The following is a 27557-nucleotide window of genomic DNA, read 5'->3' on the forward strand; positions in this document are numbered from 1 at the left end:
CTTTACGATAGAAAACGCAAATTTATTTAAATAAACACTAACTCACTGTAAAATCGTATAAAATAACATTTTGAGAAAAAAAGAAGATTTTTTGACCTTAAATATTTTATTTTTACGTCCCGCAGAAGCTATACACCAAGTTTCAGAAAAATCGGAGATCCAAAAGTTTTTTCTTGAGTGATTTGACATGGAATGTATCATACATTTGGACATGACGAAATTACCTTTCCATCTTTTAAGTTTAGTTCATCGTTCTCAACTCCTTCTTCTTCTTCAAGTGCCATCTTCGTTCCGAAGGTTGGCGATCATCAGGGCTATACGTATTTTCGAAACTGCTGACCGAAACAATTCGTTGTTGCTACAGCTATAACATTCCCGTAGATTCTTTAGCCAGGAGTTTCGTCTTCTTCCTATGGACCTTTTTCCTGCTATCTTTCCCTGCATAATTATTCGAAGCAGTTCATATCTTTCGCCTCTTGTAATGTGTCCCAAGTATTGCAGTTTTCGTTTTTTGATCGTAAATATGACTTCCTTTTCTTTATTCATTCTTCTCAAGACCGTTTGTGACTCTCTCCGTCCATGATATTCTCAAGATTCTGCGATACATCCACAGTTCAAATGCCTCTAATTTTTTGGTATCAATCTTTCAGCGTCCCTGACTCTATTCCGTAGAACAGCACAGAAAGTACGTAACATCTCATCAGGCGAAGTTTCATTTCAAGGCTCAAATCTCTTCCACAGAACACTCTCTTCATTTTAGTGAATATGGATCTGGCTTTTTCTATTCTTATTTTAATTTCTGCTGAGCTATCGTTGTCTTCATTTATAAAAGTGCCTAAATGTTTGTATTTGCTAACTCGATCGATAATTTCATTGTGTAAATCTAAATTTTGGACATTTCGTGTTGATTTCGATATTACCATAAATTTAGTTTTCTTTATGTTCAAAGATAGTCCATATTCTTCGCTGCAGTCTGCTATCTTATTCACCAATGTCAATGTCTGTAGCTCTTCAAGTGTTTCTGCGATCAGAACGGTGTCGTCGGCAAATCTCAGATTGTTTAATCTAACACCATTTATTTTAATACCAATGGATTGCTCAGAGAGTGTTCTATTCATTACGTCTTCGGAATAGAGATTAAACAGGGTTGGTGAGAGTATACACCCTTGTCTCACACCTCTTCATCATCATCACGTAGCGCTACAACCCTGGGTGGGTCCTGGCTGACTGTACAACTTTCTTCCAATTTCTTCGGTCTTCCATCAACCTAGGGTCAAATGGAATGTTCATTTTCCGGAGATCTGCTTGAATGTTATCTCTCCATCGCATTCTGGGATGTCCAAGTGGTCTTTTGCCTGTAGGAATCTCCTCCCATACCAGTTTTACAAGTCTTTCGTTATGAAGTCTGTGCACGTGGCCTGCCCATCTTAGTCGCTGTGATTTAATTTCTTGGACAATATCGGTGTCATTGTAAAGTGCTTTTATTTCGATGTTGGTTCTGATCCTATACTGGTTTGTGTTAATGTCGTGGTGAGGTCCGAAAATGTTTCTAAGTATTTTTCGTTCAAAACGTCTGAGCTGTTCTTCGTTTGATTTGGTCATGGTCCACGTTTCGCATCCATATGTTAGTACTGGTCTGACGATGGATTTATAAATTTTGATCTTGGAACTTCTTGTAAGATTTTTTGATTTTATAAGCTTATCCAGTGCGAATAGACAGCGATTTGCTGATTGGATTCTGTCTTTTATTTCTTCAGTAACATCCTTGTCACCTGTGATTACGGGCCCCCAGATACTTAAAACGTTGTACTCTTTCGAAATTGAAGGTGTTGACCGTCACATTTTGACCTATCCTGTCTCTTCGTGTCGTTCTATTTATACACATATATTTCGTCTTCTCTTCATTAATCCTCAGCCCTACTTCGCTTGTTGCTCCTTCCACCTTGTTGAAAATGGCTTTTGTCGATAGGATGGAGTCTCAAACGAGATCAATGTCATCTGCGTAAGCTAGTAATAACTTGGGACCTTGAACCGATAGCAGTTCTGTTCTTATTTCGGCCGACCTCATGGCTTTCTCTAATACAAGGCTAAAAAGTAGTGGATATAACGCATCACCTCGCTGTCTCACACCTCGCTTTATTTCAATTTCTTCAGTGGTATTATTCTCTACTCTCACTACTGCTTTCTGATTGTAGTACATATTTGGTATTAGTCGGATGTCTCGTTTATCTAAAATCTTTTCTGCCAGGAGTCTGATTAGATGATCATGCCGCACTTTATCAAAGGCCTTGTTATAATCTATGAAACACATGAATACATCTTGATTTATGTCAAGACATCTTTGAGACATAACGTTCAGTGCAAACAACGCCTCTCTTGTTCCGAGTCCATTTCGAAATCCAAACTGGGTATCATTGATGTCCATTTCCAGTTCTCCAGTCTCAACTCCTAAAATACTCTAAATACTATAAGTGATATTGTTCTTACCTGGAATGGCATATCTGATATCGTTATTGCCAGATAATAAGACCTCAGGGAATACCATCGATTAAAATGTTCCTTTAGTAAAACTGGCATTTCAAGTGGGAAGGACAAAATGGTTATAGTCATGGAAGTGTACATCAAGAACAACATGTTGAAAAACAGGAAACCAAGATTACTAAGTACTTTGGACCCATCGTTTCCAATTTTGAAGTATAAGGCACCAATTAGGAATCCAACCAAAATATGGGCGAATAAACGTAGGTACATCAAAGTCTGGAATACAATTTTTATTAGTTTTAATTTTTAAAAGAAAAATACAAACAATTAAAAATGAAAAAACCAGTATAAATAATACAATTTTATGTGAGTCTATCATAGAATATGATTCTGATACTCATTTATCTAATAAAGAACATGTTGTGAATGTTATTTTTGAAGTTATACTGTTTTACGCGCGATATGAGGGTGAATTTTTATATGTTAAAACCTACGATCCCGGCGCATGCGCATTATAATTTTGTTCTGATTGGATGTTCAAATGACATGTCAAAAATTATCCAATATGGCAGCTGTAGCGCAGCTGTGGTTTGGACGGTTGACGGTTTGGTTATGTATGGTTGTTGCGTTTTAAAATTTGTGGGAAGAGAAACAACAAAGGTTAGTTAATAGTTATACTGCCTTTTTAAATAGTTTTCATATTATATTTTTGAAGTTATACTTCAAAATGTTTTAATTTATGTATGTATCAGCCCAGAAAAGGTGTGGAAAGAATATATTAGTGTTTTTAAATATATTTTTCTACAAACGTGTTAAAAATGCTACTTTAAGGCACTAGTGCTTTAAAATGTTTAAGGCACTGCAGTCAAAAGTGAATTGTCAAATTGTGAAACGTCAAAATATTTATATTTCATTTATTAACATTAATATTAATAATACAACTTGCGCAATTTGAAAAAGGTGGTTTAAAGGTTTTTTTATTATAATTTTGTGTCTTTGGATTTGTCTTCCTTGGGCGTAAAATAATAAAACATCTATTTTTATATTTCACTTGTCACCGTGATGTAAAATTATGTATATCTGAAAGGTAACTAGCAGGCGGCTTGATGGCCTTGTTGGTAGAGCATTGGACCAGAGATAAAAAATCGCGAGATTGCGGGTTCAAATCCCGGACGATTCATATTTTTTTTTTAATATTTGGCATTGTTGAGTTTTGGTTCATTTTTGGTAATTATTGTTAATTTTTTGTATTGTAACTGTTAAGTAGGTATATTTATTTCGTTGAAATTATATTATAATAGAAGTATAACTTCTTACGTGGATACAAAGTACACACACATTCTTTTTTTTATTAATATGCTTATTTTTTTATATATGTAAACTATAACATCTAGATCGCCTATGACATGTTTTCAAAACAATTTTTTAAAAGAAAATATGAAAAACTGTCTCTTTGACAGAGACTTTGTCTCTTTGGATTTGTCTTCCTCGGGAATAAAATATTTTATAATAATAGTAAGTATATTTACTTTAAATTTTAAAGTATTTTTATACCTCACTTGGTTATTAAATTTGTCAGTATGTATGAGAAATCTTGTAAGCTGTCAAAGCAAAGGGGGTTTAGCTCGGTGGTAGCGCGTTCGACCGGAGATCGAGAGGTCCCTGGTTCAATTCCGTGTGTTATCTAACTTTTTTTTAATTTTTAGTATTGTTTTTGTAAAGATTTTTGGAAAGTAGTAAGTAAAAATTAGTTTAATCTTTAAATACAAATAACCTGTTGAAAGTATATTTATTTCGTTGAAATCATATAATAGAAGTATAACTTCTTACGTGCGTACAAAGTACACACACATTCTTTTTTTGGTATTACACGAAAGCCTCGTAGATTTAGAGGTTCTGAAACTGCCTTCTTGTAGCATGTCTAAGTTAAATATTATATTTATATGGGATTAAGCCACAAAATTGATTGTAATGAAAATTACATTTTGTTGTTTACATTACTTAATTGTTGATTGACGTTTCGATCTCCGGAAATCGTTTTCAAAAAGGATTATTTTAAAAATTCTGCAAAAAATTATAAGTAACCTACTAACAACAACTTGTTGGTTTCATTCGTTTTTTCATTTATTTGTTCTTCGTTGACTTAATTCTTGAATTGAAATAGTCCATTACCAATACACTGTCTAGTATGTCCTGTAGCTCGTCAAGGAAGCAGTACCTTTCTTTAATTGCTTTGCTTATATCAGGTGCAGAGATACTTATAGTCTAAGAGCTAGTGAACCCTCCGACTAACGGTCGTCCTGTAAGGCTAGAAATTTGTCTAGTGATAATTCATAGCACACCAAGGCTAAAAACCATGACCTGGCAGGCATCAGCCGTGCACGTGTATCTACCAGGTGAAGCGAAAAGTGCAAATTTAGGGGGTAAAATAAACTTTCTCCTGTAAAGTTTAAATTTAAGTATGTGTTTGAGTAAGTCATTTATAAGAAATGTGTACAATGACAGGCGATTCTGAAGAGCATAAGACCTTGCCAGGCGAGGGGAAAGATTACGGGTTTTTCCTAAAATTATGTTTTTTGTATCGAACAAAGTTTTTTTTTAGGTTTTTTGAATCATTCCAAACAGAAAAGGTCTTTAGTGATTTTTTTCTTAGGTTAATAGTTTTTGTTATATAAGCGATTAAAAATTTTGAAAATTGTGAAATCGGCCATTTAACCCTAAATCGGACATTTAACTAAAAATTTCAATGTTGCCAAGGTAGGTAGATATTCTTTAAACATTAATTGATAAAATCCCGAAGAGTTTTTTGCAATACAATATCGAAAACCCCTTTGTTTTTTATTGCTAATCAAGCGGGCGCGACACTGTAGTACAAATGAGGACGTTTGAGTTTGCGTAAATTCATTATCTCGAGAATGGGCAAATTTGAAGAGAAATCCTCAGACAGGTCGATTTTTATTTTTAAATTAGGACTTTTTGGTATATATATATAATACTAGTGACGTCATCCATCTGGGCGTGATGACGTAATCGATGATTTTTTTTAATGAGAGTAGGGGTTGTGTGATTGCTCATTTGAAAGGTTATTTAATTCTCTATTCAGTAACGTAAACCTTAACATAATTATTTATACAGGGTGTACACACAATTTTTTCTTCCTGTTGTCTGAATTAATTTAATAAAAAACATTTTTTGTACACCCTGTATAAATAATTATGTTAATTTCTATATTACTGAATAGAAAATTAAATAACCTTTCAAATGAGCTATCAAACAACCCCTACTCTCATTTAAAAAAATCATCGATTACGTCATCACGCCTAGACGGATGACGTCACTAGATTATATATATATATATATATATATATATATATATATATATATATATATATATATACCAAAAAGTCTTACTTTAAAAATAAAAATCGACCTGTCTGAGAATTTCTCTCTAAATTTGCTGTTTCTTGAGATAATGAATTTATGCAAACTCAAACGTTCTCACTTATACTACAGTGTCGCGCCCGCTTGATTAGCAATTAAAAAACAAAGGAGTTTTCGATATTGTATTGCAAAAAACTCTTCGGGATTTCATCAATCAATGTTTACAGTATATCTACCTACCTTGGCAACATTGAAATTTTTAGTTAAATGTCCGATTTAGGGTTAAAAATGGCCGATTTCGCAATTTTTAAAATTTTTTATTGCTTATATATAACAAAAACTATTAACTTGAGAGAAAAATCACCAAAGACCTTTTCTGTTTGGAATGATTCAAAAAATCTAAAAAAAACTTTGTTCGATGCAAAAAAATAATTTTAGGAAAAACCCATAATCTTTCCCCTCGCCTGGCAAGGTCTTATGCTCTTCAGAATCGCCTGTCATTGTACACATTTCTTCTAAATGACTTAATGAAACACATACTTAAATTTAAACTTTACAGGAGAAAGTTTATTTTACCCCTAAACTATGCACTTTTCGATTCACCTGGTAGATACACGTGCACGGCTGATGCCTGCCAGGTCATGGTTTTTAGCCTTGGTGTGCTATGAATTATCACTAGAAAAATTTCTAGCCTTACAGGACGACCGTTAGTCGGAGGGTTCACTAACTCTTAGACTATTATAAAATGGATCTTTTCAAATATATTCAGATTTACATATTTAACTTATGCCATCCTGTTTTCAAATTTCTTATGAAGTAGTATTATTGCTACTCCTGTCCGAGCTCGAGCATCTTTCTTAACTCCACTGTAGAATATTATATGATTTTAGTATCTTATGTTGTCTTTAAATAAACTACTGACGTAATTATGAAAATGATTCCATCCACAAACCATACATACTCATAGACGTTTCACGACCATGTTAATCTTTCGGATCGAATTAACGCCATCTCTTGATTGGAATGGGAACTAAATTGACAAATTTTAGTTACGTAGGAATTTCAAATTATAAATTTTGCGGGATTTTTGATGAAATTTCGCAGGAAATTAAAACAACAGAAAGACAATTCAATGTTTTATTCAATGTTTTACTGAAAACTTCAAATGTTCCAATTTGTTTTCAAAATGCTATAAACACTACTGCCATGTGTCACGTGAAAGCACTGATGTGTAATATTGAGTTGAATGAAAATCTTGGAAATAATCTTGTAGGATGATTGTTTAGATAAATACCTTATAATATTGTACAAACTTCCAAAGGCCAAATATTTAGGCTCGAAATGTTGATGACACACTTGTCTATTGGAATAAACTGTTTCAGGATCTATTATGTTGTTTTTTAAATGTGGAGAAACGGAGAAACACAACACGGGATGATCAATGTAAACTGAAAATTCTACTCACAGAAACGGAGAGGAGGTTAATACAATGATCAAAATTGTGATTAAATCTAATTAAAAACGTAACACCACTATAATAAAATATTTAAGCCACAAACTGTAAAATAGAAAGTAAATAACAAATTAATTTAATTGTCAACTGTCAGTTGTTAAATATGACAAGAGAATTGACTGACAGCGACATCTCTGGATTGGAATGGTAACTAATTTGCTGTCTTGACCTTGACAATTTACGTGAAACGTCTATGAGTATGTATGGTTTGTGATTCCATCTTTGTTTGATTTTCCATATATCCACATATGGCTCACGTTCAAATTTGTAGCAACTTGTCTTAGCGACCAACCTTCTTCGAGTTTGGCAATTATTGTTCTTGTCATTTGCGCGTCATTCAAATGCATTCTATAAAAGACATTTTGGATACGTTTAATAGTTTTGTACAGCTGGACACATAAGCAAGTGTCTTGAAGCACATGTGGTACCTAAAGAATTTGTTATTATCCCCAGTACATTAAACATCAGTTTAAGAAGCAAGTCATTTTTGGGTAGGACATACCGCCGGGCTGGAATAAGAATGACATATGATCGAAGCGAAGTTAAGACATTCCAGAAGCCGCTACAGATAAAATGTTTTAACAACCCATTAATCATTCAGAATTAGTCGACGGATATTAGTACATACAGTTAAAATATTTAAGACGATAACTGGACGATACTTATTTAATGAGTGAAATTTAAAGTGTTTCTACTTTAATGACAAATAAAGCAAGTTCATTAACAGAACCCAATTAAAAATTATTTTGTACATCATATTTGAAACATTATTAGGTTGAAAAATCTCATTTTTGTTGGCAAAAAAATATATTAATTTGTCTGGACTAAATTACAGTTCTGTTTATCTTAAAAGGGATATGTTACTATCAACATTCACACAGTGTTGCCAAACTGAATTTTGTTATTTTGAGTGTTAATTTTCCCAGCGATCTCCGAGGGTACAATAACTGCAAATTTTGTCAATTCCTGTTTATTGCGCAATTAACTTCTGAAATACTGTGTAAAGATGATACAAAAGCGACAGAACTGTAACTATGTGCTGAGCCACTACAGGGTAGTTACGTCGTTATTGAAATACGCACCATATTAGACCTTGTTTCAAATGAATAATGACGTAACTGTAAATAGGGTTGAAAATGGGGGGACTAAATTAAGATCATGAAATTCGGACCAATAGGGATAAAATTAAAGCTATCGTTGTAGGATAAACGGCATACTAAATATTTAAAAATAGTTTTTTTGTACAGAAAAATTTTAAGATCAAGAATGACGCAACTGTAGATAGGGTTGAAAATGCGGGGATTAAATTAAGAAAATGCAATTCGAACCAATAGAGATGAAACTAAAAGCCATCATTGTAAGAATACAGGCCATACCGATGCTCCGGACGGTTACTCTTTATTTAATCACTATTTTAAATATTTCAAAATTTTTAGATGAAGAATGATGCAACTGTAAAAAGGGTTAAAAATGGGGGATTAAATTAAGATAACGAAATTCGAACCAATAGGGATATAAATAAAACCCATAATAATTGTAAGAATAAACGTCATACGGATGCTTCTGGACGATTACTCATTTTATCCCCATTTTAAGTATTGAGAAATAGTTTATTTGCTCTTCTGAGAAATTTGGCTTTTGGAGTTACGTCATTCTTACTCCGGACCGGCGATATCTCTTTTTAACCAATTATTATTATCACAAGGTCGATTATTATTAACAATCGGTCACAATTATTATACAGACCTTTTCACGTCACAATGGGCAACTTAAGAAGTGTCCAAATGAAGCTCAGCAATGGACTGCTACAGGAATCTGTTTTGGCACCCTTACTCTTTAATTTATACATCGCGGACCTACCTAGGACAACTTCGCAGAAATTTGGCTACGCTGACGATTGGGACATTGCAGCAAGACATAATAACATGAATGTTACAGAAACAATACTGACGGATGACCTTGCTGTTATGGGCGAATATTTTCGCAAATGGAGGCTATGGCCCAATGCAACGAAAACTGAAGTGTGCTGTTTCCATCTGGTTCGTTTGTGATACTTCATGTAATGTTTTATATACTTTTTTTTAAATTATGTGTTTTTACTGTATCTCTGCCATACGATAAATAAAAATAAAAAATAAATTATACATTCATCCCTTTTTGCTTGATGAAGAATATTTAAATTAAAAAAAAAACAACTATGTATTAACAATATATTTTGAAAATGGACTTACCCAATCTCTTCTACTGAACAATAACGCACGTTTTAAAATAATGAAAAATTGTTGGAATTCCGAATTACCATATCTGGGCTGCTTAACTACAACGGAAGTATTTAATAAGGCACTATCAACATTAGCTTTTTCGACATCTTTAGAATCTATTCCAGTATCTTCGTTAACGTTGTTTGATTTTCTATTGCCATTCACGGTACTGCCCTCTTTGGACAATTCATCAGAAATAAGGGTTTTCAAGTTATCTTTGGCGTATTGGTAAGCGTTATTCAAACCGTCGCTCATTTTGAAACCTACTATTTGGCTAGCATCTCGGATGTCATTCTTACCATTTTCTATAGCGTTAACTAACCTATAAAAAACAATGATTTATTAGTCAGGTATTACGAAAAATGATCGTACAGAATCGTAGATATCAAATCAAGACGGACAACATCCTAGAACTAACAATGAAGTAAGTATTTTGAACTAGCTAATGAAATGAAGTGGATGCAAAAGGTTCAGGATAGAGAAAGATGGAGGAGCGAAGGGGAGGCCTATGTCCAATATTGGATGTCGCAAGGCTGATAGATAGATAGAAACAAAAGAAAGTCCTGATAGAATCGAGGCTTGTTTCCAAAGAGGAATAGTCAGCACACCCTAAAAAATTAACCAAGAAACGGACAATAACGAAACACCTAAAACTGAAAAGTAGAAAGACTCATAAGAAAAATGGAAAAGTAAATATTAGACTATAAAAAATTGTAAAAGAAGACGAACCATAGCTGATGCAACTATTATTCTGTTTAATAAGATCTTCGAATTATCCTGAATACAAAGGAATGGAATTTCTAGAAAGTACAACAAGGAGAACCTTGACGGGTAAAACAAGTAGTAATTAGATTAGAATAGAATATCACCTGTAGGTGACGGTCTCCATTACGATGGTCGGACCAAATAAGGGACATGACTGGTTACTCGTTCTCCGAAGCAAAACAACACGCACAGGAGAGAGAGGATTGGATAGAAATAGTCAAACGACTTACATGACGCCACTACATCCTTACGAAGGAGAACAAATAGAGGAGGATCACCTGTAGGATAGATAACATAAATGAGTATATACAAGATAGAATGAACCAGATACATTAATAGAATGATAGAAAGCAGAACAATTAGAATAGTCCGACACAAGTCACCACACGGAAGGAAGCAGCATAGGTTATTCTTGGTTAGGGAGGAGCTTGATCTGCTCTCTTGTGGAATCTGGTCTTGGATGGACTGATAGCTAGACTCAGCAATGACAGGCATCATGTCCTGGGCTATGCAAATGATCTAGCCATCTTAATCCACGGTAAATTTAGTGACACAGTTAGAAATATAATGAAACAGGCTCTGAATGTAGCTACAAAATGTACTTCAAATGCAGGACTTCTATGGAGGCCCTACTGCATTTCCCTCCTTTACATATTATAAGAAAGGATGCGTGGATGGGATATTATAGACTTCGAGTAAACCTGAGCAACGTACCGGTTAGATCATAAGAGATCATAGACATAATAAATGAAAACAAGGATGACGAATAGATGATGATTTTTGACCATATGACATTCAGATACAAGCCTGAATTACCTTTCCAAATGGACATTTGACCACGAGAAGGATGGAGCAGAGGAAACACTCGACTCAGAATGCAGGGATATACCTGGTATACTCGCGGGTCTAAAGCTGCAGAAGTGTCGGGTGCAGAAATATTTGTTAGTGGTGTAAATTTAAACATTTATATTCTCTGCTAGGAGAATATGCTTCTGTATTACAGGCAGAGATTTTTGCAATCTGACAGTGTTCAAGAGAAATTAACATGAGAACCTTTGAACTGACGCGGATCAATCTATGTGGAATCTATCTAAGATGGAGTCTAGGCTAGTGTGGGAGTGCCAACATGAACTCAATAGACTGGAGGAACATAACCGTGTTATAATGGTACAGGTTCCAAGTCATCAGTAGTCATCAAACAAGCAGGAATCATCTCACGAGTCATAACAGGTTTCCTTACTGGACATGTGCCTGTTGAAGGACACCTGTATACTAAGGCACTATTTCATGGACAATTAAGCTGCATACTTTGTAGCAAAGGACCTGAAACAGTCAACCATATCGTGCATGACTGCGAGGCATTGGATAGCAGCCGGAAAACCCTTTTTGGAGATAACGAAGTAATCCCAAATATTTATGGTATCTATCCACTAGACCTGTATAAGCTGGTACAATACAGGGTTCCAGAATCGTGAAATCGGTATCATGAAGGAATGGCATCTTTGTGTAGAACAAGCAAATAGGAGTTCCTACCTATTTCAGTCAAGAGGTCCTTCTTCGGGGTCCAGGAAGAAGAACAACATCCTGGATGAAGAACCTTAGAATCTGGTTCAACAAAACATCTGTCAGCTTTAGATGGCAACACTTTCAAGACTTGGTAAAAAAATAATTTCTGTACATCCAAAATATTTCAATACCTAATCAACGGTGTATAATGAAGAAAACGTAACATTTAACAGATGATTAATCAGATTTGAATTCAATATTTCTACGTTAGGTAAAGACAATTATAATATAGGAAAAGTCAAACAATAAGGTATGCACGTAATTTTCCCTTTGTTGCCATATTCTAAATTTGAAAAAAAATATATAGGGAATAATCAGATTTTTTGACATGCCATTTTTATACAGCGAGCATTTCATTGGCTAGAATTAATGACGAGTTTATATGACATCATTATTATATTTGCTGTCATTGTAAATGGTAACTAACGTCTGTCATAATATTGGAGGTTAAATATAATGTCAAATTATTGTTTTCAAATTATATTTTATTTATTTAGTTTATATTTTAGCGACAGTTTATTTTTAACCAACTTCACTTTTCCTTCCCTATCTTTGATTGGTCGAATAGGTTTGTTATTATAGTCAGAGCCGGATTTAAGGCAGTGGGGACCCCTGGACAGAAATAGTGTGGGGGCCCTGGACACAATTAGTGTGGGGTTCTACCTCCTACCATTAAAAAAATTGTTGTTATAACTATGATACAGCCAACTATAGAGTTTTCCCTTTTAGAAATTAAAACAATGTTGATCTACTTTTATAAAAATATTTTTAAATACTAAGAAATACAAGAGCTGTATCTTGTTACAGTAAAATATTTGGTTAAAGTACGGGAACTTTTTGTCGGCATGCTTCAGTGAGTGAGCTTCAATTTCATTGAGAGTTAAATTTTCCAAATAATGTAAAAATCCAAAATTGGAATGAATGGATTCATATGCAGAAAGCTTCTGACTTAAAGAGGAAATGAAGTGATCTATAATAGCGATACAATTTTTGAGTCCTAAATTTCGCTGATGTTGTCATTTCAGTCTCTGAAATATTCCTTAAAACAATATAAATTATTTAAATGATCCAAGTGCCGCCACTCCTGAATTAAGGTCAATATTTGGATCTTGGAGAATACGACTTGTGCTGTTTGGCCTCTCTAAGATTTCATTCCAAAATATTTCAAAAATACTCCTGTTTCCAGTAAACACATTCGATTATACTAACCATTTGCATCGCTACGAGTTTCAAATTGTTGCTCATCGTCTTCTGAAATTTTGGATAATGTTCCTTTGATGACCTTATGATTTCTAGATGAATATCTAGTAATATTTACTCTTTTAGTAACAATAATAGTTCTGCTACGGTCGGCGTTGCTCTCTCGCTTAAAGACGCAACTTTTAAACATTCGATTAACAAGTTGTATCTGTATGTAGAGGAAGGAAAAAATACATATAGTTCATATAGTCCAAGAAATCAAAGAATACTATTGCAGCAGGACAACACTCAGCTGCAGCTTTTGCAACTAAATTTAGAGAGTGGGCAGCACACGGAATCCACAACACCAAAATATTATGTTATCTAATTTTAGCTGAACACCATTGTATTTTCCTCTCCACTCATAACTGACGCGTTATCCTAGGACTGTCCCCTGCAGTTTTTCAAATCAATATTATCTTCTTGCAAGAATGTCATTCGAGAAATAAATATATTTTCTGCTTTATGACCGTGATTTGGTAAGCATATGAGAAACCTTTTAACATGAGTGAAACCTTCCATATAACACAATATCACAGTTACTTGATTGACAAAAATTATTATACGTGGGGCTTTGTGGGGGCCCCGGGCAGCTGCCCAGCCTGCCCTCCCTTAAATCCGGCCCTGATTATAGTCTTGTTTTATGGTAGGTTTAGTTATTCGTTAATTTTAAGAAATGTTGCTGGCCTAAAAGGGCACAGCTCCCAAAGGCCATAAAAGAAGAAGAAAAAAAACAAATAAAAATCTTACGTAACCTTCTATAAGACAATGTCACTTTGACACTTATAGTACAGATAATTATCTTTGTTTCACACTCTTAAAAGACAAAGAGAAACAGTGTAGCCGGTAGCTGCTTATAGTCTTGTTTTATGGTAGGTTTAGTTATTCGTTAATTTTAAGAAATGTTGCTGGCCTAAAAGGGCACAGCTCCCAAAGGCCATAAAAGAAGAAGAAAAAAAAAACAAATAAAAATCTTACGTAACCTTCTATAAGACAATGTCACTTTGACACTTATAGTACAGATAATTATCTTTTTTTCACACTCTTAAAAGACAAAGAGAAACAGTGTAGCCGGTAGCTGCTTTGATATGTTCTTTATTTGGCAACAGCGCTTTCCTCTTGACAGTAGCGAAAAACTAATAGGATATGAGGAAAAATTTGTTAAATTTGTTTGCCGTCAAGTTTGTACCGGTGGGTTATGATGTCATTAAGTGTATGACGTGCATTCCTAATTGTTTGACTTCTAGTTTACTAACGTTCTCGTGTGATCTCCATATTCCCCACATGCTACTTCTATAATATAGGAGGCTGGATTGTGGTATGAAGGACACTGTAACTGCAGACTTGCCAAAAAGGGCACCAAGAATGTCGTAGAACCTTGGTAAACACATTGACCATCAGCGAGTGTATAAAGTTGGTCGAACATTTCAAACAGTCTAGCTGAAGGTTGGTGAATAGTACATATTATAGTTCTTCCACCTTAAAAAAATTAAAATTAGAAATGATTCAAGGATAGGGCATGGTTTGAAATCAACATTTCAAGAATATTTTTGTGATTTTTTAAACTATAGTACACTTGTTTTATTTTTAAATTAAATAATCATATTAAGTACAATTCACAGAATATCCAAAAAAAATTTCAAGGAAAAATATTGAAAAATAAGGCAACAGTAGCAAATTTTATAAACACCTCAAAAAAAAATGCTTTGAGGTCAGTCAATGATATCAGAACAGAACTCGTCGAAAGAAAAAATTCAAAAAAATTTTTTTAGCTTACGAGTTTCTCGAGGTAACGCTATCGAGTTTTTTTTAACGATTTTTGAGTTCTTGGTATCACTCAGAAGTAAAAAAAAAAACGAAATTCTTTGTAACAAAAGGGCGAAAATCAACATATTTATTGTTTCTGAACAAAAAATAAGCATAAAACAAATATATCTATATGTAGGGATATTCAACATGCTGTATCTCTGGTAATTTTACTCCGATCAATCTGAAATTTTCATAGCTTGAAATTATGCATTTTTTTTTTAAATAATAAAAAAATTAAATATTTCAAACCATACCCCCCCCCCCTTAATTGATGTGGGATTAACTTACCTTTAGCTAAGGTTTTCAACAGTGATATACATTGAAAACATGATGAAGAATCCAATCCACTAGTAGGTTCATCGAAAAACATAACTGGAGGATTACTAACTAATTCTAAGGCGATTGACAATCTCTTCTTTTGGCCCCCCGACAACCCGCTTGTCATTGTTTTCTTATGATCCAGCAGTCCAAGTGTGTCTAGGATTTCGTTAATCTAAAAACAAGAAAAATAAAGGTAGGATAATATTTCAGTTCTTTATTCGACCTTAGTATATCTGGCGCGTTTGTCGCTTGTATACACAATACATTTGTCTTTCAATATTATTGATTTCAAACTGACATCATTTAAATAACTCGCTACATATATATTCACGGTGTGCAAGTACTTGGAGGGGATACGAGAAACGATCGTGCGCGAATAGCGGGGAAATCTTGGAACTTTCCTAAATAAATCATATTGTCAATTAAAATTGTCAAATTGACGTATATTTCATACCCACTGTCATTGAAGAAGAAAAATTATATGTTGCTCCACAATATTGATATGATAAGCAATTATTATATAAAAGTAAATTTAAATAATTGTATCTTGCTTGCAGTACTGCATTTTAATAATTAATTTTATTTACTACATACAATTGTTTACCTTTTAATAACATAACCTAAATCTTACTTTTTCTTCTTATAATTTTTTTGGGCTATGGCCTTGACAATTATCCAGCAACCAGGACTAATATAATTGGCAATATAATTAAAAGTGCTAAAAATGTTGCTGAGCTATGAAACCAGGTGTCGCTTTTCCGAACTTGCACGGTCCCAATACAGGAGTTGGTATACAATATCCCTTGTGAGGCTGCGACAAATCGTACATCAGACAGACCAATCGAAGAATACAGGTTAGGTTAGATCAGAAGAACATCGAAATGCCATCGAAAGAAAAGAGAAGCACGACATGTCATAAACACATGCCATAAAATAAACTTAAATGAAGAAAGTCGGCCATGGCCAAGGGAGCAATGACAAAGCTCACCAAAGTATGGAAGGGCAACAACTTCACCATGGGTACAAAAATAAGGCTTTCAAAAACAATGGTCTCCATTTTTCTATATGGATCTGAATGCTGGTCTTTGGAGGAAGTTGATAAACCCACCATAGACACGTCTGAAATGTTCTGCTGGTGAAGAATGTTGCGAATACCCTGGAGCAGGAAAAACAATAAAATTATCTGCATGAGTTATTACGCATTATCAGTTAAAACTTGTAAATTGCAGTATCTCCAGTATCAATAAAAAACTTAGGTTCAGCAAAAGAATATTGCTATCAGTTTTTGGTTATATGCGAATGCTTATGCAGACATTAATTATTGATGTATTTAGCGTAATATGGTTATCTTATGTGGGTTTACCTATTCGGAAACCACTTAGCAATGGGGTGAGGAGATTATTTTGTTCTAAGTGTCATTAAGACGAAGGGGTCATTCCATATCAATTCAACACACCTAACTTCCGCCCCCTATTCAGATTTGGTTATAATTTGGAATACTCACAGTGGCTAATAAGAGAAACAAAAATACAAAATTTTAAATTTTTATCTCAAACCGTTTCCGTAATATGGTTATGTAAAGTTTTCCAAAAAGGTCCAAAACACCCCGATCATACTTTATTGGAATGTTGTAGATGCTGACGTAATTGAGCTAGAATTCTGGGAGATGTGTCATTTTGCAGCATTTTTAAAACTCTTTACAGTGATATAAACAGCATGATGCTACGATAAACAAGTTTTTCTCAAACAAAAAAAATATATATTTTATATATATATAAGTTTTTTTCCAAAAAGTACATAATTTAAAATTTTCATAATATTCCTACAAATACATAGTACTGTTGTTAATAACATATAAAAATTTTATCATGGGATGGTGAAGGGTTCAACATAAAAAAATAAATTTCACACATACAGTATGGTGCAAATGAAAGGAATAAATTCGTAATGTCATAAGTTGGCAACTTTAAGGAAAATTCCGAAACAGGTCGATTTTTATTTTTAAATTGTATATTTTTGGCATATGTATCAGACTAGTGACGTCATCCACCTGGGCGTGATGACGTAATCGATGATTTTTTAAATGAGACTATAGGTCGTGTGTTAGCTCATTTGAAAGGTTATTTAATTCTCTGTTCAGTAATATAAACAATAACATTATTTATACAGGGTGGCAAAAAAAGTTTTTTTAATTAAATTAATTGACAAAAATTCATTCTTCTTTTTTTTTGTCAATTAATTTAATTAAAAAAAGTTTTTGCCACACTGTATAAATAATTATCTTATTGTTTATATTACTGAATAGAGAATTAAATAACCTTTCAAATGAGCTAACACACGACCTATAGTCTCATATTTTAGCTGAATTGATCAAAAAGTAAATAATTAATAATTTTACAGTAACGTGGCGCGCCAACCTGCTCTCGCGTGGCGCGTGCTCTCTTTTCTTTTCACTATTATCTATTTCTCTTTGCCGACGTGAACTGGCGAAGAGCGCCGCGCGATGTTCCGTGCGATCCCGGCTTAAGAGAGATGAGTCGGTAAGAAGAGGGATCATCTTTTGGTCTATTTGGCTTGATAATGAGGATAATTATTATTTACTGGAACTAGGGGGCCCAACGTACTTTCACTTTTCTTACACCATAATTATTATTGTAAGAATAAAACATAGGTACAGAAACTTATTTATTCTATTAATAAAACTGTACATTGTTTCAACAACCGTCAATTTCGATGTTCCATAATTACCGGACGCTCCTGACGACCACATTTTTTTATAATAATTATTCTCCTCTACGGGTTAGCTAATTAGGTAATTTATCATGGTAAGAGGCCAATGAAAAAAAATATATGTATGTTTTTGTACCAGGTGCGTAATAATTATATAATTCAAAAACAGTGTACATATTAAACACTTTTTGTAGATAGTGTTGGAGCAATGAGTATATTACAATATTTTACGACAGCCATAGAAAGTATAAATATTAAAACAACAATGACAAAAACACTAATTACAAGGTCGAAGAATAGATAAACATAGATCAATTCTTTGTCTTCCGTTTACATTTCTACATTGGACTACAGTTTGCCTAACTCATTAAGTGCTTTTGGACGTATAACGTCACATTATAAGAGTATTGGTACCTATTCGCTAGTCGCTAGCATTAGCGTACCTATTAGCTATTAGCACGAAAGTGCTATTGATTCCTTGTGCTAACTTGATTTAAGCCAAAAGAATTAACCCTATTAATCGTTCCTGTTTTCTTTTTAATTCACTCATTTAGGGTGCAAAATAAAGAAAACTAAATAAATTTAAATACCTAAAATTAAATACAATTGAAAAAATTTAATAAAAATAAATAATAATGAAACAATTAAATAAAATTGGATAAAATTAAATAAAACTAAATAAAATTAAATGAAAATAAATAAAATTAAAATATATATAAAATTTTACATAAAATTATAGAAAATAAAATAAAATAAAAGTAAATAAAATTAGATAAAATAAAATAAATCGAATCGAATAGAATCGAAACGAATTGAATCGAATATAAGCGAATCTATATGAAGTATTCACTTTCGTCGGCACACAAACAAACCGAGAACTAGTACATTCTTTCACGGTTTTTGCGTTAAATTTTAAAGAACCGCTTGGATTGAGATGAAATTTGGCATACGCATAGCTAACATGTCAAAGAAAAAAAGTGATATTGTGCCGATGTGTACTTTTGCCCTGGGGGTGACTTTCACCCCCTCTTGGCGGTGAAAAAATATATGTCAAAAATAAGTCCGGAAATAGATAAACTGACTAATTTTAAGTAACTTTTGTTCTATAGAGTTTTTTCGCCAAGTCAACACTTTTCGAGTTATTTGCGAGTGAATATGTTTATTTTTCAACAAAATAACCACGTTTTTAGACGGTTTTTCGCAAATAACTCAAAATGTAAGTATTTTGTCGAAAAAAAAAACGTTCTTAGGAAAAATATAGTATGTGAAAAAATAAAAAAAAATGGTGTAAGCTTGAGGTCTCTGGACCTCGTAGAACCAGAGTTATAGCCAATGAAAAATAGGTTCATATTCGCCAAATTTCAAATAGGCTATTTCAACGTGAAATATCCAAAACATAAAGCACTTTTTGGAGAAAACCTATTATAACTTTTTTTAAAGTGTTTAAAAAAAGCTTTATTTCTGTTTTTATAAAAAGTTTCTAGCATCAAAATTAAGCAAGTTACGCTCAAAATAAAGTTGCTCCCTTTTGTTTTGGCAAAAAAAAATCGGGAAGATCACCCCCTAATTGGCAACCTAACTGAAATTAATCTTTAGCGCTCCACAAATGATTTAATAAGTTGTGTTTATATGATATGTAAGTTTCATTGACTCAAAGTTCTGAAAAAATTTGGTTTTAAAATAAAATTTTTAGTTTTGAAAAATATGCTTTTTTTCAAAATAACTTAAAAATTGTTAGATACCAAAAATCTCAAAAAACAAAAAAGTCAATATTACTTTTCTGAATATCTTGCATTTTTTGTTTTTCTGTAAGACAAAAATTGATTAAGATTTGGTGTTTCTAAATTTGCATACACTCGTGATCAGTGACTCGTTCAAGCCCTTTTAACTACAGCTCTTGCAAAAATAAGGACTTTGAACCGATGAAACTTACAGATCATATAAACAATACATACACGAGTAAAGAAACTTGTGAAGTGGTAACGATTAAGTTCATCTGAGATATTAATTAGGAGGTGATTTTCCCGATTTTTATTTTGAGCGTAACTTGTTTACTTTTGATGCTAGAAAATTTTTTTATAAAACAAAAATGAAACCTTTTTTAAATACGTTAAATAATTTGTAATGAGTTTTCACCAAAAAGTGCTTAATTTTTTGGTTATTTCACGTTAAAGTATTCCATTTGGAATTGAACGAATATGAACCTATTTTTCATTAGCTATAACTCTGCTTTTACCAGGTGTAGAGACCTAAAATATACACTTTTTTTTTCAATTTTTCGCGGGTTATATTTTTGCTAAGAATGTTTTTTCGACAAAATACTTACTTTTTGAGTTATTTGCAAAAAACCGTCTAAAAGCGCGGTTATTTTGTTGAAAAATGAACATATTCACTCGCAAATAGCTCGAAAAGTATTGACTTAATGAAAAAACTCTATAAAACAAAAGTTACTTAAAATTAGTCATTTATCCATTTCCGGACTTACTTTGGACGTATATTTTTCACCCTCCAGAAGAGGTGAAAGCCACCCCATAGCAAAAGCAGACGTCGGCACAATATCACTTTTTTTCTTTGACTTGTTAGCTATGTGTATGCCAAATTTCATGTCATTCCAAGCGGTTCTTTAAAATTTAGAGGTTTTGCAATATTTTACCGTTAAAGAACGCACTAAACAAACGGAAAAGAAACGACTAGAATATATTTAATAGAAGAAAGACCTTGGATTGAACATTAATTATAACTTCTGACTGAAATAGTCTTCCTCAAAGCTTCCTTCTTACACAGTAATGGACAAGCCGTCCGCATGTAAGAAGTGCTCTGTGTAAAGTAGTACCAGCTATTTAAGGAACTCATTAATTTTAAGCTCAGCGGGGTGCTATTGTTTGAGGTGTGGAATTCCATAAAGGATCTATCTGTTTTATGAAATGATCCCTTGTTTATGTAATTAAACACCTCCAACAATAGCAACTCGCTGAGCTGAATATTAAGGAGTCTCTTAGATAGCTAGTACGGGTATATGGGGTGTTGGTTGGTCCGTTGGGCGTTTGTATATATTATATATATATATATATATATATATATATATATATATATATATATATATATATATATATATATATATATATATATATATATATATATATATATATATATATATATATATATATATATATATATATATATATAGTCCCTGCTCAATTTATTAGACTCACCCTAGAAATATCAGTTTTTTTAATTTGAAGCCCCTGAAAAATATATTCAAAGTCATACAGAACTGCTGAATGAGTTAAATAACAATTACTTAATAATCGTGCTACATAATTAAGTTAAAAATTGTGAAACTTTTGATTGAATTGTGAAAAATTGACAGATGGCAATAGAATAGGGTAAAAGTGTGCAATGACTCGACTTTTTTCAACTTTAGTTTTTTAGTTAAATTAGTGATTAGTGATCAATTTTTTGTAAAATTTGCAGTGGCGAGTGTTAATTTGCTATTTTAATGTTAGTTTTTAATTTGTTTAATTTATTTTAAGATATTAATAGAAATATGTTAATTTCTAAAAGATGAATATCTTCGATTAAAATTTTTTCACATGGGTGATTGTAAAAATTTTTCTTTTGAGCAAATCTTTTCTGTTACTGCTCTATTAGAAAATATCCCATGTTGTCAAAGAGAAATAGCAAAAAAATGTGATGGATCTTACTCGTCAGTTCAAAGGTTGGGTCAAAAACCTAAAGAAAAACAACCTGTTACATCAATTTGAAATGGTCGATATGCCAGAAAGATTTCAGTCACCTCCAGAGGGCAATGAATTTTAAAGAATTCAACTGTAAAATACAGAAGAGTCATCCATAGCGATATAAGGAATAAATTTTAAGAAGCTGAGTGTTCAGTATCGGAGTCCATTGTACGCCGAAATTGGTACAGTATCGGATTAAAATAGCATAGGCTAGTTAAGGAACCAAAACTATCACCACATATGTTCAAGAAACGCTTAGTTTCGGCCAGTTTGCATAAATATTATATGGTTATAGAGGTTTTAAGCAAATTAGCAAAACTAAGCGTTTTTTGAGCATTTATGGTGATAGTCGACTGTTAAGTTGGTTCCTTAACTGGCCTCTGATGTTTGAATCCCATACTGTACAGATTTCGGCGTACAGTGGACTCCGATACTGAACACTCAGCTTCTTCCAATTTATTCCCTATATCACTGTGGGTGACTCTTCTGTATTTTACAACTGAATTCTTCAAAATTCGTTGCCCTCTGGAGGTGACTGAAATCTTTCTGCCATACCAACCCCTCCAAATCGATGTAACAGGATGTTTCTCTTTAGGTTTTTGACTCAATCTTCTAACTGATGATTAAGATACACCACATTTTTTGCTATTTCTCTTTGACAACATGTAATATTGTCTAATAGAGCAGTTACAGAAGAAATTTGCTCAACAGAAAGATCTTTACAATCACCCATATAAAAAAATTCCAATCCAAGATATTGATCTTTTAGAAATTAACATATTTCTATTAATACCTTAAAGTAAATTAAACAAATTAAAAACTAACATTAAAATAGAGCAATATTAACACTCACCACTGCAAATGTTACGCAAATTGATCACCAATCACTAATTTAGCTAAAAAACCAAAGCTGAAAAAAGTCGAGTCATTGCACACTTTTACCCCATTCTATTGCCATCTGTCAATTTTTCACAATTCAATCAAAAGTTTCACTATTTTTAACTTCATTATGTGGCACGATTATTAAGTAATTGTTATTTAACCCATTCACCAGTTCTGTATGACTTTGAACATACTTTTAAGGTGTTTCAAATTAAAAAAACTGATATTTCTGGGGTGAGTCTAATAAATTGAGCAGGGACTGTATATATCTGAGCGAGGATATTATTAAGTCTTCTTTATCGGCTATTATTTTTCTACAGCATGATATGAAATCGCCTACTCTACTTTGCAGCAAAGACGTGACAAATTTTAATATATTGTAATCTCTGAGCGACACTGTAGTCCAGGGCTCATCTGTTTTGAGATGGACGTTGAGAGGTGACTCAAATTTTTTTGCAGAAATTTCTTAAAAATAACTCAAATAATAATATTTAAGTTATCCTCCCACTCAAAATGGTCCGGAACATTGTTTAAATAATCAAAATGTCAAAATATGAAGGAAAAATTCGATTTTTTTATTGGTTTTTTGAATATAACTTTAAAACTGTTCATTTCTGAGAAAAGTTGTATTGACATAAAAGTTGCGTAATTAAATTTCCTACAATATAGAATTGGTTAAAAATTTAAAAAATAGTCACCCTTGTTGCAAAATAGCAATACTTGCGAAAAAAACATACAAAAACAAGTATTCGCATTTTACGTTTTTCAACCATTTATGCTACACTTAGGACCTTCATATTTTACCCAGAAAAACTTTACGATATAGTAAAACAACACTGTAAATTTCATTAAGATCGGTTTAATAGATTTTGCAAAATAAATTTTGCAATCCAGCTTTCGCAAAAAAAAAATCATTTTTTAAAAATGTTGCAGGACTGAAAATAAAGCAGATAGTAAGTTGAATTTTTTTTTGCTTATAGAAGTGTACTGCACCTTTCATTTGCAATTTTCAAAATTAAAATCGAATAATTACCACGGCGTCAGGAAATTTTTTAAATAAACATTAATTTTTGGTGCTACGCGCAGGACAGCGGTGTTCGATTCACACAAGTTGATTTCCACCAAAATTTCTTCTAATCTTTATCTAATATATTATTTTCTTACTCTATATTTTGTTTTATTTTAATATTTTAATTCCACAAAAATCAAACTAATTTTATTATTGTTTGTGAAATATTGTGTAAACAATTGCATATGTTTAAAAATAATAAACTTTTATTCTCTAAGTTAAAATATATGAACAAAGAAAGTTTTTGCTAAAAAAAGTGTTATTTCAAAGGATAGAGTATGTGTTTTTATTTTGCAATAAACAAATTTATTTATTTATATCGAAATGTAATAAAAATTCAAATGTATCAATCATTATAAAAGGTCATTGAAATGCCCAATTGGAGCAAACTATCCGCTGTCCTGCGCGTAGCACCAATAATTAATGTTTACTTAAAAAAATTCCTCACGCCGTGGCAGTTAATTGATTTTAATTTTGCTAATTGCAAATAAAAGGTACAGTACACTTCTATAAGAAAAAAAAATTTAACTTGCTATCTGCTTTATTTTCAGTCCTGTAACAATTTAAAAAACGGATTTTTTTGCGAAAGCTGGATTGCAAAATCTATTGAACCGATCCTAATGAAATTTACAGTATTGTTTAACTGTATCATACAGTTTTTCTGGGTGAAATATGAAGGTCCTAGGTGTAGCATAAATGGTTAAAAAAACGTAAAATGCGAATACTTGTTTTTGTATAGTTTTTTCGCAATTATTGCTTTTTTGCAACAAGGGTGAACAATTTTTAAATTTTTAACCAATTCTATATTGTAGGAAATTTAATTGTGCAACTTTTATGTCAGTACAACTTTTCTCGGAAATGAACACTTTTAAAGTTATAATAAAAAAAAACGAAGAAAAAATCGAATTTTTCCTTCATTTTTTGACATTTTGATTATTTAAACAATGTTCCGGACCTTTTTGAGAGAGAGGATAACTCAAATATTATTATTTGAGTTATCTTCAAGCAATTTCTGCAAAAAAAATTTGAGTCACCTCTCAACGTCCAAATGTACTAATATTTTTACAGATCCGCCCTGGTTTACTGAGCGTATCACAGAGTTTTGTCAAAAGCCCTATCCTCCAAAGTGTCGGGATCCGGTAGCTCCAGGTTTCTTGTTACAATTATGTCCAAATTGTGGTAAATAGGTATCCCTATACTTCTTCCCATTTGTTACCTTCAGTTCTGAATTAGTAGTCTTTTCCAAGAGTTTCGTCTACTATGGAATCCCCCCAATATTGTGTTTTAATCTTTCAATGAAACTAAATATACGTCATGCTTTTCGGCAGTTTTTTTATTTATTCTCATGACTCGAAGTTATGTCTGCCATCTTTCAGAATTGCTAGCATGCCACACTAGGACCCGCCCAGCTTCGCCCATGGTATGCCGAGGGAGACAGAAAAAAATAATGTGTGTGTACTTTGTACGCACGTAAGAAGTTATACTTCTATTATATAATTTCAACGAAATAAATATACTTAACTGTTTATATTTGCATTTTATTTAAATATTAAACCAACTTTCTTATCTACCACTTTCAAAAATTTTCTATTAAAACTACCAAAAATTAAAAAAAAAACGTGAATCGTCCGGGATTTGAACCCGCGACCTCTCGATCTCTAGTCCAATGCTCTACCTCTTATCTGTTTCCTCTCCAGAGTTCGGAGCCGTTTTTTAATTCTGAACAATAGGGAACTTGCACATTTTTTTCTTATTAGATAATAATGTTCAGTTTTATTTAAAAATGAGATTTCCAAAATTTCACGCTTCAAAAACTCGTAATAACTTAGAAATACATATTTAAAGTCTTCAGCGGTATAAAATAGTTCAAACGGCACGTGACGTCACATAGTTTTGCATTAGTTTTTATTATGGTTATATTTCGCTGTGTCTAGGTACACGCTAACGTGTGGTAACGCAAATAAAAAAGTTAGGTAGACGCGAATTAAACTTCATCAAGCCAGTGACGTCATTATTTAGCTTGCGCAGTGACTATATATTTTGGTACATGCTATTTTGATATGTTTAGTGTTTGTTTGATGGAAACATATTTGTTAAGGGAAGGGAAGCAGAACTATTCAGATGTTTCAAACTTAATTATAATAAATCAATGTGTATATATAAAAGTATATATTTAGGTTAGCAAAATAATTATATGTATTTAGTTGACATGACATGTAGGTACAAAATATTGTTAAAATAATTTTTATACGTAAGTGAATTATTATAATCAACTATTCTAAATGCAAAATAAGCCACAATTTAACTAAAAAAATGATTTTATTAACGTTTAGACGTCCAAATCGGATGTCATTGTCAAAATACAAAAATTAGTCAGATTAAATAAATTATTAGAAAAAATTTTTTACTAAGCAACAACATTTTTATTTAATTTAATTATATTTTGTATTTTGACAACGACATCCGGTTTAGAAGTCGAAACGTTAATAAAATCAATTTTTTAGTTAAATTGTGGCGTAGTTCCCATTTAGAATAGTTGATTACAAAAATGCCACAAGGATAATAGCTTCAAAACAAGTTAATTATTATTGTGAAAGCTTTAGGTCTTCCTTTTATTTTAATCTTTTACGGTAATACTACTTCATTTATAACTAAAAAAATATATATTAATTTATAGTCTCTTATCTTTTGCGTACTGTTTTAAAATGTTCTTAAACTCATTAAAAGAACTAAATAATTGTCCGCACTCCGTAGTTAATTTAAAAACAAACACTAAACAAATAAAAAATAAGAAATCACTGACACTTTAACTTTTTTATTTGCGTACACGTTAGCGTATACCTAGACACAACCTTATATTTAGGTATATTCTTCTTCTCATTCTTTAGTTTATTGGCCTCCACCTACTTGGGTATTTGGCAAGTTCATCGTCGTGGAATAAGTCAAAAATATTTATATTCTAATAACATTTATCGTATGTCATTGTAATAATATATACCAGTTTGTTAAAATTGTAGTTTTATACTGTTTTTGAAGGAAAGGAATGAATGTTTACTATTGAAAATAAAACCATTTTGTAGAAGTACAAATTTTCTATGAATAGGTCAAACGATCAAAAACACTTGTAACGTCACATAAATGTATTTTCTACTGACGTTTATAACGTCTAATTTAAAATTCTGTTTACTTTATTGGAAAAATGTAAATGTAAAACCAAGTGACGTCACGATGCGTTTTGGACCACCTGTTTTAATTTGAATTTTTAATCGTCTTTAGGGGCCAAACGAAAGACAAACAAAACTTTTTTTATCTTTGATACATGTTTTAAATTATGTTCTGTTGTGATTTATAACATTTTTTCCGAATTTAAAAATTTATGCAAGTTCCCTATTCATTGCAACTAAGTACATACTGTCTGTGTGCGCACGCGCGCAGAATTATGAAATTTTACTCTCAATCGCGCCTAAAGAAGTATAACTTCAAAAATGAAATAAAAGATCAACAAGAACAACAACAAAGATTAGGACTATAATATATATAAAAAGGAAAAATCGGCAAAAATTAAAATTTTCTGAAAGATCCATTATAATATATTCGTATCTATCTATGAGTAATAAAATCTGGTTTCTGATATCTCCTTTTCGCTACTTTCATAAACATTTTTTTCTTCAACAGGTTTTAAGAAATAATGATATATACAAAATTTAGAGATAAATGATACTACTACCATACCTGTAGAAACATAACACTTGTCTACTATCTTATCTTTCGAATGCATATTATACCTTGAAAGGTAAAAT

General features: G+C 32.2%; 1 protein-coding gene across 1 annotated transcript in view; it reads right to left on the reverse strand.

The window, feature by feature from the left end:
• LOC126883002 (ATP-binding cassette subfamily G member 4) overlaps positions 1 to 27557 on the reverse strand; it is a 192607-nt gene that overhangs the window by 6863 nt on the left and 158187 nt on the right. The window contains exons 4-7 of the mRNA XM_050648148.1: positions 15304 to 15508; positions 14463 to 14685; positions 9607 to 9958; positions 2488 to 2757 (exon numbers count right to left, since the gene is read on the reverse strand). Of these exons, the coding sequence (XP_050504105.1) occupies positions 2488 to 2757; positions 9607 to 9958; positions 14463 to 14685; positions 15304 to 15508 (1050 nt within the window). The remainder of the gene's footprint in view (positions 1 to 2487; positions 2758 to 9606; positions 9959 to 14462; positions 14686 to 15303; positions 15509 to 27557) is intronic.

Source organism: Diabrotica virgifera, chromosome 4, assembly GCF_917563875.1.
Source record: "Diabrotica virgifera virgifera chromosome 4, PGI_DIABVI_V3a".
NCBI lineage: Eukaryota > Metazoa > Arthropoda > Insecta > Coleoptera > Chrysomelidae > Diabrotica > Diabrotica virgifera.